At 34.5% G+C, this 16,342-nt stretch overlaps 2 protein-coding genes and 1 pseudogene across 4 annotated transcripts in view; 2 read left to right on the top strand and 1 right to left on the bottom strand.

The window, feature by feature from the left end:
- Window positions 1-16,342, bottom strand: part of WWP1 (WW domain containing E3 ubiquitin protein ligase 1) — a 178,518-nt gene that overhangs the window by 19,936 nt on the left and 142,240 nt on the right. The window lies entirely within an intron of this gene.
- RMDN1 (regulator of microtubule dynamics 1) overlaps window positions 1-16,342 on the top strand; it is a 49,349-nt gene that overhangs the window by 16,139 nt on the left and 16,868 nt on the right. For all 3 annotated transcript variants that reach the window (XM_041768536.1, XM_041768538.1, XM_041768537.1), the window contains 3 exons: window positions 699-816; window positions 9,341-9,437; window positions 11,915-12,074. In XM_041768536.1, the coding sequence (XP_041624470.1) occupies window positions 699-816; window positions 9,341-9,437; window positions 11,915-12,074 (375 nt within the window). The remainder of the gene's footprint in view (window positions 1-698; window positions 817-9,340; window positions 9,438-11,914; window positions 12,075-16,342) is intronic.
- Window positions 845-5,057, top strand: LOC121498536 (annotated as a pseudogene).

Below are 16,342 nucleotides of genomic sequence, written 5' to 3' on the forward strand. Positions count from 1 at the left end.
AAAAGATAGTATGGCTTGTTTTTATAGCAGTGGGGATGAAACAAGAGAAAAGGAGAAAATATGTAAAGAGAATAACTTTTGTAGGAAAGAATTATTGGAGTGATTTCCAAGGATATATACTTCTCCTTTGCCACTGGTCTTGAAAATACTGACCATCATAATGAGAACTAATTTATAAGTCTGTTTGGATATGCTCTTTGTTTTATTCATTGTTTATTTAGAAAGCTTGGGTTTTATAAATCACTTTTGAAGATAACTTTAAATCCATGTACATTTTTAATGTGTAGTAATCACCATAACTGATATTTTTCATCTTGTCTGTTCATAAGATTAATACTTATTATATATTACTATCTCATATTTTATTTCTAAGTTATAATATGAAAGTCTCCTCATAAAATGTTTATCTTACATTCAGCACTTAGTATGACTGTGATTTTTAGATAAGTTACTGTTAGCCTTAGCTGTTGTTAAGAATCTTTTAACAGGATATGCTTTCCCTGTAATGTAACTATATAATGTAACTAGTTTTACTGAAGGATTTGATAAAGTAAATTTTGAGCCTCCAGTATTCTTAGGATTGATTATTTTGGGGGGTAGGAGAAAATCGGTGTGATTTTCTTAATGTAATTTTTGCTTGGAGTAGCTATTCCTTTGCATTTTGTGTTTGATAACTCTGACTATAATTGTTTCCATAGGTGATGGGAAATCTGGGAGCTTTCAAAAGAAGCCTTTTATTCTCAGCCTTACCTTATTTGGGTTTTGAAGCATATCGACTATTTTCCCAGGCTGCTGTGGTTCATGCCACAGCCAAAGGTAAGCCTAAGCTAAACATATGAACTACTTAGAATTACTTATGTTTGTTATATTTGTTGATAACTTTAAGTTATTTTTGAGTAAGTAATGAAACTAACATAGGCTATATTCCTACTTTGCTCTATTTGTCAATGAATCTGATAATACATATCTGTGTATGTGTATATATCTGTGTGTGTGGATATAGCTCTGTGTGTGGATATATATCTTTGTATATGTAATTTCTTCTAGCAGCTAGAGCTCCTTCAGTGAGAAATACTCTGTTCATACTTTATAGTTTTATGGGACCCTTGGGGTAGGAGTGTTTTTTAGATTTTTAAGGGGTTGAGGGATAATGGGAGAGGGTTACACCACAGAGAGTATATCTGTGCCTTATGACATAATAATTCTTTTGTTTCCTTAATTCCAAGGTAATATACTCATCTTGATATGTTAAGAAAGGTTCAGTTACTTTGAGGTAGAAGTATTTTATTTACAAACAAAATGCGATTTAGTACTAAATATCAAATAACAAGGGTGCCTAGGTGGCTCAGTCAGTTAAGCGTCTGTCTGCCTTTTGCTCAGGTCATGATCTCAGGTTTCTGGGATTGATGGCTTCCAGCTCCCTGCTCAGTGAGGAGTCTGCGTCTCCTTCTGCCCCTCTCTGCTGTTCTCCCACTCTCTCAAAATAAATCTTTAAAACAAAACAAAATGTCAAATAACTGATTAAAAAAGTAGAAAAACTATATCAGATTTCTTATTTGGCATTTTGGCATATTATAGATAAGTAAGTGTATATCAAGACTTGCCATATTTTAAAAAAATTAAACTAATTATGTGTGTGTTGACAGAGCCAAAATTTCAGTATATTAGAGAAAGATTTTTAATTTTGGGGTTAAACTTTTTGTTTTTCTTAGTCCCCACCCTTCAGTCATTAAGAAGTGGCTGGAAAAAGAAGCAGAGATTTCATTTTGAGTAGATATTCTTACTAAAATTGTGATAGATGAAGAATTTGAGAATATTAGGTAAAAATTACTAGTTATTAAAAATGTCATTATTGATTTCAATTTCCCATGGATATTGTCTTTAAAAGAGCAGATCATTGAGAATTGCTATTTTTTTGTTTTATCTTTCCTTTTTTTTTAAATGTATAATTCTTATGAAGGATAAAGTAGAAGAGTTGATTCTTTAGACTTGTCACCTAACTTCAGTTCTCACAGCAACCTTGTAAAGTAAGGACAAACTGTATTATGACACAATAATAATAAATTTTTAAAATGTATCCCTGAGATATGTGCCCAGTGGTTGTAGTTTTAATATTTTAATATTTTTCTGTGTGTGTATGTGTGTTCCATAACAGTGTATACATTATATAGATGTTTTTTTGAATGTAAACTCTACAGCCAACGTGGGCTGGAGCTTAGGACCAGGAGATCCACAAGTTATTGTTTCTTGGCCTCTTGGCTAAGATCAAGTGGGAAATCCAAGAGTTGGGAACTCTAATGACTGAGCCAACTAGGGTCCATCCATTACAGTATTAACTTTCAAAAAGAAGCTCACAGTTTTAATTCTTTAAAGTGTGAGAGCAGAGATTAGAACTCTAACCAATTTTTTTGGTCTGTCACATTTAGTTCAGTGTGCCTTAGCACCATTTCCTTACAGAAATGAGTGCAAAGGTGTAGGCCTCACTGAGCAACAAAATATGACACTCTGAAAGGAAAAACTGAAATTAACTTTAGCTTTCATGGTAATAGTCCATTTTTTCAAAAGTGCCTTTATTTAAAATTATTGCATATTCAGTAAATTGAAAAACATTTTAAGATGCTGGACCCTGGGGGGGTGGGGTGGCTGCATGAGCTGAGTGTGTTCTCACCTAGCTGCAGTAGTGAGCTGTGTGGGGTAGTGTATTGAACCTTCAACTATTTCTTTACTTTGGGATTCAAATAACTTTAATGTGGCTTTCCTCCATTCCCTTCCTTCACCTGTTGGGTGAGCAGCTATGATCTGAGGTGGGGGAGTCCTGCAGGCAAGCCAGAGACTAGGCCCTCCAGGAGTGAATGTCTTTTGCCTAGGCATGGCTCTGCATTCCTGCCAGGTAACATGCATCCCCCTCAGGGAGAGTTGATCCTTCATCCCTGTCTCCAGGATGGCAACTGTGAGGTGCAAACTGATTAAGAATTTCACTTCGAAGGAGACCATTCATCACAATAAGATCTCTTATAGGAACTGAATCAGTTGGCATGGCGTGTGCTATCAGTATCGCATTAAAAGGCTTGAGTGATGAACTTGCCTTTGTGGATGTTGATGAATGCAAACTGAAGGGTGAGACAACGGATGTTCAACATGGAAGCTCTTTCATGAAAATGCCAGATATTGTTTTCAACAAAGATGACCATGTCACTACAAACCCGAGCCTAGTGATTATGACAGCAGGTGCACACTCAGGGAAAGGAGAGACGCATCTTGATGTAGTCCAGAGAAATGTGTCCATCTTTAAATTAATGATTTCCAACATTACCCAGTATAGTCCTCATTGCAAAATGATAATTGTTCCCAATCCAGTGGATATCTTAACTTATGTAACTTGGAAGTTGAATGCCTTTTCCCAAAACCGTATTATTGGAAGTGACTGTAATCTGGACGCTACCCGTTTCCATTTCTTTGTTGGGCAGAGACTTATTAGTATCCACTCAGAAAGCTGTCATGGTTGGGTCCTTGGAGAGCATAGAGACTCAAGTGTACCTGAGTGGAGTGGAGTTAACATTGCTGGTATCCCCTTGAAGGATCTGAATTCAGATATATGAATGGATAAAGATCCTGAGCCCTGGGAAAATGTCCAGAAAGAAATGATAACCTATGGCTATGAGATGGTTAAAATGAAAGGGTATACTAATTGGGCTGTGGCCTATCTATAGCTGATTTAATGGAAAGCATTTTGAAGAATCTTAGGAGAATGCATCCAGTTTCCACTATAACTAAGGGCCTCTGTAGAATAAATGAAGTATTCCTTATTGTCCCTTATATCCTGGGATAGAATGGTATTGCAAACCTTACTAAGATAAAGCAGACCCCTGAAGAGGAAGTCTATTTGAGAAAGAGTGCAGAAAGACTTTGGGAAATTCAGGAAGAGATCAAGCTTTAAAGTTGTTTAAAGCCACCATTTTGAAGTTATTGAAGGAGAGTAGATGTAGGATTGTATATTAAACTTTTGAATAAACTTGAATTTGTGTATGTGTGTAGTAGTTGCTATATGTGTGTGTGTGTGTGTGTTGTAGTAGTAGTAGCAGCAGCTACTTAGTCAAAAAGAATGCATGATGTATGTATTTAATGTGTTATAGAAATTCTGGTTCTTTTTTTTTTTTTTTTTTTTAAAGACTTCATTCATGAGAGACACAGAGAGAGAGAGAGGCAGAGACAGACAGAGGGAGAAGCAGGCTCCCTGTAGGAAGCCCAATGTGGGACTCGATCCTGGGACCTGGGATCATGCCCTGTGCCAAAGGCAGATAGATATGTTCAGCTGCTGAGCCACCCAGGCATCCCGAAATTCTGATTCTTTTCATCCAGTACATACTAATTCTTTCATTCTGGCTGGCTTATATATATGTTCATTTGTATGCTATTTTAAAAAAAATTGTAACTTCTTTATAAATGTAAAATTAAAAGTTTATGCAATAACTCTAATGTTCCAGTCCTAACTCCGAATGAAACCTTGATCCGACCTTAAAATATAGCATTTTTTAAAAAATTTTTATTTATTTATGATAGTCACAGAGAGAGAGAGAGAGAGAGAGAGAGAGAGGCAGAGACACAGGCAGAGGTCGGTAGCAGGCTCCATGCACCGGGAACCCGACGTGGGATTCGATCCTGGGTCTCCAGGATCGCGCCCTGGGCCAAAGGCAGGCGCCAAACCGCTGCGCCACCCAGGGATCCCAAAATATAGCATTTTAATTAATATTCCAAGGTATAACTTATTCTGAAAACTAAATTTTCTTTATTATAGGTTTTTTTTTTATTATAGATTTTAAGAAAATTGTCTTATATTGTAGAATCCTTCCTGTGTTTTCAAGCATATTTGGAGCACTTCGAAAGTTAATACAAAGAACAGGGTGTGGATATATGTTTAGCCTCCTTTGATTTTCTTTAGCTTTATTTTCCTAAATGTTGCTTTATAATTAGTTGATTGGCATGTTCATCATAATTTGTGCAACTAGGCCATAGCCCTTGAAAAAACATCAAATTTCTTTTTTAAAAACTTTATTTTTTTGACAGAGGGAGAGCATGCACACAAGAAGGGGCAACAGGAGAGGAAGGAGCAGTCTTCCCACTGAATAGGGATCCTGATGTGAAACTTGATCCCAGTACTCTGGGACCATGACCTGAGCTGAAGGCAGATGCCCAGCCAACTGAGCCACCTAGACGCCCTGAAAAAACATCAATTATTGATAAAATATAGAGATGAGGTTTTATTTTAACTTGGAAAATGATCTGTTTCTATAAAACTATAATCAGTCATTACAAGTTTTACTTTGTCATATATCTCTCCCTTCTATTTGCTATACTCTGATCTTTATTTTTCATACTTTTTAGGAAATGTTCTTCAGATAATTCCACTCATCAAAAACTGCTCAATTCTCTTTAGAGCTGCTTCATGCTCATTGAGGCCAGTTTAAAAAATTTTTTCCTCCTCTGTTTACTGGGATACAATCATACACTAAATCATGTTTTTAGCAATTAAAGGCATTTAATTTATTTTTTGACATTTCAGTTGGAATGGGATTGTGGGACTCTTTTTTAAAATGGTAACATCTGTATTTATCACAGGATAGGACAAATACCTACTTGTCAACCATAATTGAAGAATTCCAGTAAATAGTTTCTCATTATTTCTCTAAAATAGACAAAAGTTAAGGTCCCTCAAGATATGCTAATACAGTCACATTACTCTTTTGTGTGTGTGAAGGTTCACTTGTAAAATGCCTAAAAGATAATTACAAGTGGCCCATTTTAAATAAGGATTCTTCATATAAGCACTTCAGTTGTCTCTTTCTTATACTTTGATTCCTCTTTGATGAATCCACAGAACTGAGGTCAGTGCTCCTTCATCTGTATTTCTTTGTATTACTACAGAGCATCTTTATCTTTATTTTTTATTTAAGATTTTATTTATTTATTCATGAGAGACAGAGAGAGAGAGAGAGAGAGAGACACAGGCAGAGGGAGAAGCAGGCTCCATGCAGGGAACCCAACGTGGGACTCGATCCCGGGTCTCCAGGATCAGGCCCTGGGCTGAAGGCAGCGGTAAATTGCTGAGCCACTCGGGCTGCCCACTACAGAGCATCTTTAGAGGCATTGCTTCCAATACTGCTGGGACACAGTATTGTTGGTATGAAAAATTTGCCTAAAATGTTGATGATGTTGGTACTCAGCCTTCTAGGATCCAGAAAAATCCTAGAGTATCTGGGAAATCTAGATTCTTCTTCTTCTTTTTTTTTTTTTTTTTTTTTAAGATTTTATTTATTTATTCATGAGAGATCCAGGGAGAGAGAGAGAGAGAGAGACATAGGCAGAGGGAGGAGAAGCAGGCTCCATGCAGCAACCCAGTGCGGGACTCGATCCTGGAATTCCAGGACCATGTCTTGGGCCAAAGGCAGATGCTCAACCACTGAGCCACCCACGGGTCCCTAGATACTCGTTTTCTACTTTATAATTTCTGTAAGGAGAAAGTACTTCTACTTCCCAGAAGTAGAACTATTTTGCTTGCTTTGAGGGTAGAATATTTCTTTTTGTTCAGATAGGTCTCACGTGGCAAGAGTATACTTAGCAAGAAAAACTAGAAAACCAAAGTTTATTAGCTTATGTCATATCAATGATATTTTTAAAAATTTCAAGGATTATGATTTTGTACATACTCCTTTTAGGCTAAATTTAGATTTTATTGTACATTTGAGTTAATATCTCAATTCATCTTGGGATATTCATTATTAAGTTGAGAAGTAATTGACTTTAAAAGTTTAGTCTATTTCATACAATATGGTCTCTTTATGTTAGTAACATAGCTTATTTTTAAATATTTTCAGGAAAAGTACAGAGCATTAAACAAGTAAAAATCCACACAGCTGATTTGCAGATATTAGTGGTCTACATGTTTCCAACCTAGTGCCTATGTGAGTCTGTAGTATCAGAGTAAGTGCGCTTTTTTCTTGTAAATTGCACACTGCATGATTTTAGAAATTTATCTCTAAGAAACAAGAAAGAAATACATATTTAGAGCCTGGATATGATAGTTTATGGACCTATACTGTGTAATAAAAAAGTAGATAAGTGATTTAAGAAGTTAAGAAAGACTAGTACGCACAAAAATGTACACACACTAGTACATTAAATTATTCACTTAGTTTCTACAGCTTTCTTTTAATTACATGGGTGATGAGATACAGCATTCCTAGATCATGTTAAGGACAGTAATCCCAGTCTTCTCAGAAAAGGCTGAGCAAAATCATGGATAGAATTAAATGTAACTTTGTTATTTACACATAGCATGTATACATTCAAATATGCCAGGTCAGTATATTTAATACTGTAGAAGTTTTCTGTCACAGAGCTGTCACAGATTACCACAAATTTAGCAACCTAAAACAACATAAACTTATTGTTTTATAGTTCTGTAGTTCAGAAGTCCAAAATGGGTCCCACTGGATTAAAATCAACACATTAGTAGAGCTGTGTTCCAGGCTCTAGGGGAGAATCACTTTCCTTATTTTCAGCTTCTAGAGGTTTTCCACATTCCTAAGCTGAAGACCCCTTTCCTCAGCTGAAGACCCCTTTTGTCCATATTTCAAGCCAGGAATCATTTCACTCTGCCCTTATTTTCATTGTTAAACCTTCTTTGAGTTTGTTCTTCTAACTTTGTTTTCCACTTTTAAGGTAACTCATGATTATATTGGGCCCCCTGGCCAATCCAAGGTCATTTCCTGTTTTAAGGTTAGCTGATGAATAGCCTTAGTTCTAGTTACAAACTTAATTCCCTTTTACCAAATGTACAGATTCTAGGGACTAAGATGTAGACATTTTTATGGCCATTATTCTGCCTACCACACATATCGACTAAGAATGCTAAGGATCACTAATTTTTCTTAAGGATCTTTGAGTTGTTGGGGCACCTGGCCGGCTCAGTTAGTGTAGAGCATGAAACTCTTGATCTCAGAGTTGTAAGTTTGAGCCCCAGGTTGGGTGTAGAAATTACTTTAAAAAAAAAAATTTTTTTTTAAAGATAATATTCATTCATGAGAGACAGAGAGAGAGGCAGAGAAACAGGCAGAGGGAGAAGCAGGCTCCATGCGGGGGCCCTGATGTGGGACTTGATCCCGCAACACTGGGATCATGCTCTGAGCCGAAGGCAGACGCTCAACCACTGAGCCACCCAGGCATCTTTAAAAAATAAAATCTTAAAACAAAAATCTTTGGGTTCTTATACCTTAATTTGGAGAATCAGCCACTGGTAAAAATATAGGATAAAATGGAAGCAAACTTAGGAAAATTAAACAGCCATATGTATATTGAACTATGGCATCCAACCAGATTGAATGAAGTAGGAATAAGGAAGAATTTGCTATTGTCATTCATTTTTTTCTTAAATTATTTTTATAATTACATTATGATGTTAACTTGGTAAAAAATACTTCACTTTACATAGTTGTGTCAAATTCAAGAGATTTTTTTCTGGTCTAGATTTTAATTTTTCAAAAATTAAAAAAAACGAAAAAAAAACGCTCAAATATGCTATTATCAATTAAAGCATAGTAAGGTAAATAATAAATTTGATTGAATGTATTGAAATGTTGTTGGCTTGACAATTAAATATGTATGTTCCTTATTAATAATTGGAATATCCTGAAATTCAAGCTTGCTGTTTTTTTTTTTTTTTTTTCAGGAAATAGATTTTTTTTTAGAGCATCACATTTTCTATAAGGTTTATATATTTTGTAGTAATGTATAAACTAATGAATTGATTGGAGCAGAGTGGCAGTGAGGTATGTTTCAGATTCTCTGTATATTTAAATTCATCTAAGGTTTTGATGGCAAATTTGACTTTTTCCATAACAGTGTCTTTATAAGTTAGGTCATTAAGAGAATCTAGTGAAACAGTGTGGTGTAGTCCAGGCAAATTAATAATGTTCAGTGCTGGAAGTGGATGTTCTCATTTTCTGTAATAGTACTTAGCAACAAAGAGTTTGTGTGTGTGGAGACTAAGGGTACTATAAATTCCTCACAGGAAATTGCTTTCTTCATTTTAAAAAAATGTATCCTATTTAGTTAGTTCCACAATGTTTTCTAATATTTTTATTTTCTGTGGTTTCAGTAAAACACTGTGATAGCTTCATACTTACCTCTACTACACTTACATCTAGAACCTTCAGAATTTCTGATCTTCTTTTATAGATGATTTTTATATCTAATTTGTTTTGCTTATATATGAAAATGTTTCTTAGAATTGTTGCTGCTGGTTTGGGAAGCCCTACTTTATTGTGTCTTTTTTCATTTTTAGTTTTCGGAGTTGAAGAAATTCTTGAACAAGCAGACTACCTATATGAGAGCGGAGAAACAGAAAAACTTTATCAGTTGCTTACCCAATATAAGGAAAGGTAGGCAATCTATGATAGGCCTGGGTTTGCAGTTTCCTCAGAATTTTTGTTATTTAACAATTAAAATAATTGTTGGTGCTTGAAATTTTTATAATTTTTTCAAGTTTTTATTGCAAAATTATATTTCTTACAGTTTATATATGATTCCTTTTTAAAAATTTTATTTTTTTAATTTAATTTTTAAAAACGATTTTATTTATTTATTCATCAGAGTCACAGAGAGAGAGGGAGAGACATAGGTAGAGGGAGACATAGGCTTCGTGCAAGGAGCCCAACGTGAGACTTGATCCCAGGACCCCAGGATCACACCCTGAACTGAAGGCAGACACTCAACTGCTGAGCCAAAATTAAATTGGATTCCAATTTAATTTTTTTAAAGATTTTGAGAGAGCGCATGCACACAAGCAGGGGGAGCAGCAGGCAGACGGAAAGGAAGAAGCAGACTCCCCAGTGAGAGAGCTCGATGTGGGGCTCCATCCTAGGACCCTGGGATTATGGGCTGAGCTGGAGGCGGCCTTGACTGACCGCCTCCCAGGTGCCCCTGTAGTATGATGTTTCTTACAGTAAATGATTCACAAGTGCTACATGTATCTCATTGATTTAGAAAAGGTGATTCTCCATACTCATTTTAGTAGAATGTTGAATTATTTATTCCATTTTGTTATTTTGCTTTGGATCATATGAGGTAGTCATTGAATATATGGTTACTTTATCTATTTGTATACTTCTCATTTTTTAAGTCAATTTTCTTATTGGCATAAGATGTAAGTGAATTAGGATTTTTGTATGCCATCATTGACTAGTATCTGTGTATCACTATTTTTTTTAAAAAAGATTTTACTTATTTATTCACGAGAGACACAGAGGCAGAGACACAGGCAGAGGGAGAAGCAGGCTCCATACAGGGAGCCTGACGTGGGACTCAATCCCGGGACTCCAGGATCACGCCCTGGGCCCAAGGCAGGTGCTTAACTGCTGAGCCACCCAGGTGTCGCTGTGTATCACTTTAGAAGCAGTTTTTTAGAGAAACTAAAAATACCTCTTTTTTCTATTTTTAGTATTAGATTGTATGTTTAGTTCATAGTATCAATATGCAGTCAGTTTTTGGGAGGATGTTGGAAGGAGATTGTAAAATAGGTTTAATAAAGGCTAAATTGGCATTTTCAGATCACAAAATTATCTAATCTCCTAAACTAAAAATATTTAGTCATTTTCAGCTATCTTTCTTAGATTCCCAAGACGAGTTCTCTCTTCACGACCTATCAATTTTACTTCCTAAATATCTATAGAATCCACTTTTTCTTCTCCATTTTCGCTTACTTATGGTAGCATGTTTGAGATTTTCTGGTCATTTCAGTAATTACTTGAAAAGTAAACTGTAAGATAGTTACTCCATCTTTATTTAATTATAAATATACTATTGTACCCTTTAATTTCAAAATTTTATGTGAATACTGTTTTTTTGTTAAGAAATACGTAATGGGGGGGATGGATTCCTGGGTGGCTCAGCGGTTTGGCACCTGCCTTTGGCCCAGGGCACAATCCTGGAGTCCTGGGATCAAGTCCCACGTTGGGCTTCCGGCATGGAGCCTGCTTCTCCCTCCTCCTGTGTCTCTGCCTCTCTCTCTCTCTCTATCATGAATAAACAAAATAAAATAAAAAAATAAAAATACGTAATGGGCTTAAAGGCAAACATTTAATAAAAAGGATAAAGAGTTTAATCTTTTAAAAATATGTCTAACTCTTAACTGTGATTACTATTTTATTAACCATTTCTTGTTTTATGTAAGTATATTCATATGGATATTCTTCAAGGAGTCCAGTGCCCTTACTTGAAATATTCCATACTTCATGGCATGGATAACACATTCAAATATGAGATTTATTTTGAGATTCTGTTATATTCAATCATTCATTTATTAACACATACTTATCATATACCTGTTGTGTGCCAGATACTATATTTGAGGCTAGGGATATAGCAGTTTTCTTTTTTTAAAGCATGACCTGGTCTCTACAGATTATGTATTTTGTGGTATGGTCTGAACCAGTTAGTGAGTTGTCTGAAGTGCCAGTACACTCAAGCATCAAGTAGATGTTAAATTTTATAGTGCAAGTGTTTAGAGAATTCAGATACAAAGATACTTTCTAAGGAAGCTAGTATTTTGGAGAATATAGGAAAGTGAATATTTATGTACAATATTGGATATCTTATAGGAAATTTTAGCAAAGAAAGTTTGTATGTGAAAGAATATAACATTATGAATAATGGCTTTTGATACTGCTATATCTTCATTGACCGGAAAGATTATCATATGTATAATATGATACAATTATACATATGATATATATGTATCATATATATATAATGATATATATGTATCATATATATATAATGTATCATATATATATAAAAAACTAATTAACAAATTTTAAATGTGAGCTAAAATGGTTATTTTACATTTATTTCAAATTAGTGAAGATGCAGAGTTACTGTGGCGATTGGCACGTGCATCACGTGATATAGCTCAGCTTAGTGGAACCTCGGAAGAGGAGAAAAAACTCTTGGTCTATGAAGCTCTAGAGTATGCAAAAAGAGCACTAGAAAAAAATGAATCCAGTTTTGCAGCTCATAAGGTGAGGTGCTTAAAAGTAATGAAACTTACCATCTGGGGGGTACATTGGTCTGTACTTTACCTATTATTCCTGTTTACACAGGAAAGAAGAAAATTTGTCTATTTTAAAGAACTAGGGAAGAGATCTATAACATTTTTTCAAAAAGATGTTTTTTTCTTTGTATTCTTGAGCATTTTTTCTAACTTTATTAATGTGCTGATAAATTATTTTTGTGAACGCTTATTTTTAAAGCAAAAGCATTAGTAGTTTCATGAATTACCTATGTCTTTCTTCCTAGTATTATTAGCACTTAACAAATGTTACTCATTTTCCTCACATTATATTTCTGTTTTAGGTAGAGGTGAGGATAGAACAGCTGGACAGCTGAGACCTAGTATAACTTTCGCATGTGACTCTGCTAGTTTCTAAATTTCCTAACTGGTTTAATGTTTTAGTGGACACTGGGGAGACACCTGGGGACATTACTGGTATTTTGGATTAGGACATCACTTTATGATGTTGGACTGTCCTCACGAGAGCTGCTAAGTCATTGTGACAATCAAATTTCATCTCCACCCATTTTCAAATGCTCCTTTTAGAGGGGCCAGTCTCTGTCAACACCCCACTAATACTGATTTATATTAATAAATATGGATTCCTTAACTTTGTTTTCTTTTATAGCCCATCTTTGCTATACATGAAAAGAATGTTCATTTAGCTATTATTGGGAGTCTTAGATAAATGTCATTCAAATCAAGTTGGTTGATAGTGTTGTTCAAGTCTTTTGTATCCTTACAAAAAGCAGATTTTCTATCTGCAAGTTCTATAAATTAATGGGAGAGGCAAGTTGAAATGTCCAAGTGTAATTGTAGCTTTGTTTCTTTGCAATTTTATTAATTTTACAGCATGTATTTTAAAGTTTATATTAGAATATAAGCATTTTGGATTACTATATTTTCTTGATGCACTGACCTCTTTATCATTGTAAAGTGATCCCGTTTATCTTTGAAACACTCTTGGTTTTATAGTCTACTTTGTCTGGTATTAACATAGCAACTCTTGTTTTCTTTTGATGAATGCTAGCATGTTATATCCTTTTCTGTCCTTTTATCTCTGTATTTAACACGTAGTTGTAAACAAGTGATTAAGTTTTGCTTTTATTTTTACTTATGTATTTCACGCTAGGTAAAATTCATCATTAGTACATGTACGCTTCAGTGGTTTTAGCATTTTCCCCTGTGTTGTGCAGCCATCAGCACTAATTCCAGAATATCTTTGTTACCTCAAAAACAAACCCTTTACCTACTACCAGTTTAGTTTCTTTGATTGCTTGTGCTTTTGGTGTCATATCTAAAAAACACCACAGATTTTCACCGATGTTTGTTTCTAAGAGTTTTATATTTTTTAGCTGTTATATTTAGGTTTTTTATCTTTAAGAGTTAGCTTTTATACATCGTGAGGTAGGAGTTCAAGGTCATTCTTTTGCATGTAAATATCCAGTTGTCTTAGCACTATTGTTACAAAAATCAGTTGAACATAAATGTATGAGTTTATTTTTGAATTCTTAATTCTATTTCATTGGTCTGTGTGTAGGACCTGTTGATCTTTGTAATAGTATCCCAATGTCTTGATTATTATAGCTTTGTGGTAAGTTTTGAAATAAGGAACTGAGTCTTCCAGCTGTTCTTTTTCAAGATTGTTTTGACTATTCTGAGGTCCTTTAATTTCCATATGTATTTTAGGATCAGCTTATAAATTTCTGCAAAGAAGCCAGTTGGGTTTTTGATAAGGATTACATTGAATCTGTAGGTTAGTTTTGGGGAGTATTGCCATCTTAACAGCATTGTATCTTCCAGCCCATAGATACATATTATGTGTCCATTTATTTAGATCTTTTTCTTCTTTCAGCAGTGCTTTGTAATTTTCAGTGTTCAAGTCATGTGCTTCTTTGGCTAAATTTATTCTTTAAGTATTTTATTCTTTTTGATGCTATTGGAATCTTATTTTCATATTGTTCATTGCTAGTGTATAGGAGTGCAACTGGTATTTGTATATTGATTTTATATCCTGTAGCTTTGCTGAATTCATTTATTGGTTCTAGTTGTTCTGTAAATTAGTTTTTTTTCCTATATATGATCATGTCATTTATAAATCATCTATTGATAGTTTTTCTTTTCTAATCTGGACACCTATTATTTCTTCATCTTGCTCAATTTCCTAAAACTTCAGTACAATGTTGAGTAGAAGTGGCAAGAGTGAATACTTTTGTCTTGTTCCTGTTTATAGGAGGGGAGCTATTAGGCTTTCACCATTTACTGTGATTACTATATGGGTTTTCTATAAATTATCAGATTGAGAAAGTTCTCTTGTATTCCTAGTTTGTTGTTTTTATCATGAAAGGGTGTTGGGTTTTGTAAGATGCTTTTTTCCTGTGTCTGTTGAGATGGTCATGTTGGTTTTCCCCCATCCATCATTGTATTAATGTGGTATCTTATATCAATTGATTTTCATATGGTTAACCAACCTTATATTTTGGGAGAAGTCCCACTTGGTCATGCTGTCTAATCCTATTCATATACTGCTGAATTCAGCTTGCCATTATTCTGTTGAGGAATTTTGCATCATAAGAGAAACTACTCTTTAGTTCTCCTTTTTCTTTTTCTCTGGTTTTATTGAGAAAGAATTGACGTACATTGCTGTGTAAGTTTAAGCATACAGCACAGTGGTTTGCTTTGCATACTATTGTGAAATGATTACCACAATAGGTAAAGCTGATATTGGTCTTGTAATATAGATGCGATAAAATAGGAAAGAGAAAAAAAATTTTTTTTCCTCATGATGAGAACCCTTAGGGTTTACACTCTTACTAACTTTCCTATGTAACATATATCAGTGTTAGCTATAGTCTTCATGTTGTACATTACATCCATAGCACAGTTCACCCTTGAACAACATGAGAAGGGTGTTGACCTCTGGGCAGTTTGAAATCCACATACAACTTTGACTTCCCAAAAACATAGCTACTAAATACCTGGTGACTGGAACCTTTAATGATAACAAATAATCTATACATATTTTGTATGTTATATGGCTTATGTACTGTATTCTTAAAGTAAATAACAGAAAAGAGAATATTACTAAAAAATGGTAAGGAAGAGAAAGATTTACAGTATATTTTCAAAAATCCATGTATAAATGGATCTGTACAGTTTAAATTTGTGTTGTTCAGCTGTATTTATTTATCTTATAACTGGAAGTTTGTACCTCTTGACCACCTTCCTTTAATTCCCCCTTTTCTCACTCTCTGCCTCTGGTAACCACAAGTCTTATGATTGTTTTTATTTTTTTGTTTATTTTAAGATTCTACATGTGAGTGAGATCATACAGTATTTTTATTTCACTTAGCATAATGCCTTTAGAGTCCCTCCATGTTGTTGTAAATGGCAGGATTTCCTTGTTTTTCTGTGGTTGAATAATAAATTTTGTTGTGTGTATGTATGCACACCACAACTGCTTTATCATCTGTTGATCTGTACTTAGGTTGTTTCCATTTATGGCTCTTGGCAAATGCTGCTATGAACATGGAGGTGCAGGTATCTTTTCAAGTAGGTGTTTTCATTTTTTTTTTTTTCATAAATTCCCAAGTGTAACTGCTGGATCATATGGTAACTCTATTTTTAATTTTTTGAGGATTGGCTGTACCAGTGTAGAATCCCAACAGTGCATAAGGGTTTCCTTTTTTCGACATCCATTCATCTCTCTTTGATGATGGGCATTCATTCTAACAGGTGTGAGGCGATACCTCGTTGCTGTTTTAATTTGCATTTCCTTAATGACCAGTGATGTTGAGCATCTTTTGTAGGCCTTTCATATATCTTCTTTGGAGAAATGTCTATTTAGGTCCTCTGCCCAATTTTTAGTTGTGTTATTTTGTTTGTTTGTTGTGTTTGCTATTCTATGTAATTGTTTGAATTATAATTCAGATATTAATCCTTTATTAGATATAGTGTTTGCAAATACTTTCTCCCATTTGGTAGGCCTTTTCATTTTGTTGATGGTTTCTTTTCCTGTGCTGAAGCTTTTTAGTTTGATGTAGTTCCACTTGTTTATTTTTTATTTTGTTGCCTGTGCTTTAGATGTCATATCCAAAAAATTGTTACCAAGAACCATGTCAAAAACCTTTATTCATCTTTTCTTCTAGGAGTTTCATAGTTTTGGATCCTACATTTAATCCTTTAACTCATTTTTAGTTAATTTTTATGAGCGGTATGTGTCCAGTTTTATTCCTT

Source organism: Vulpes lagopus, chromosome 9 (genome assembly GCF_018345385.1).
Source record: "Vulpes lagopus strain Blue_001 chromosome 9, ASM1834538v1, whole genome shotgun sequence".
Classification (NCBI taxonomy): Eukaryota; Metazoa; Chordata; class Mammalia; order Carnivora; family Canidae; genus Vulpes; species Vulpes lagopus.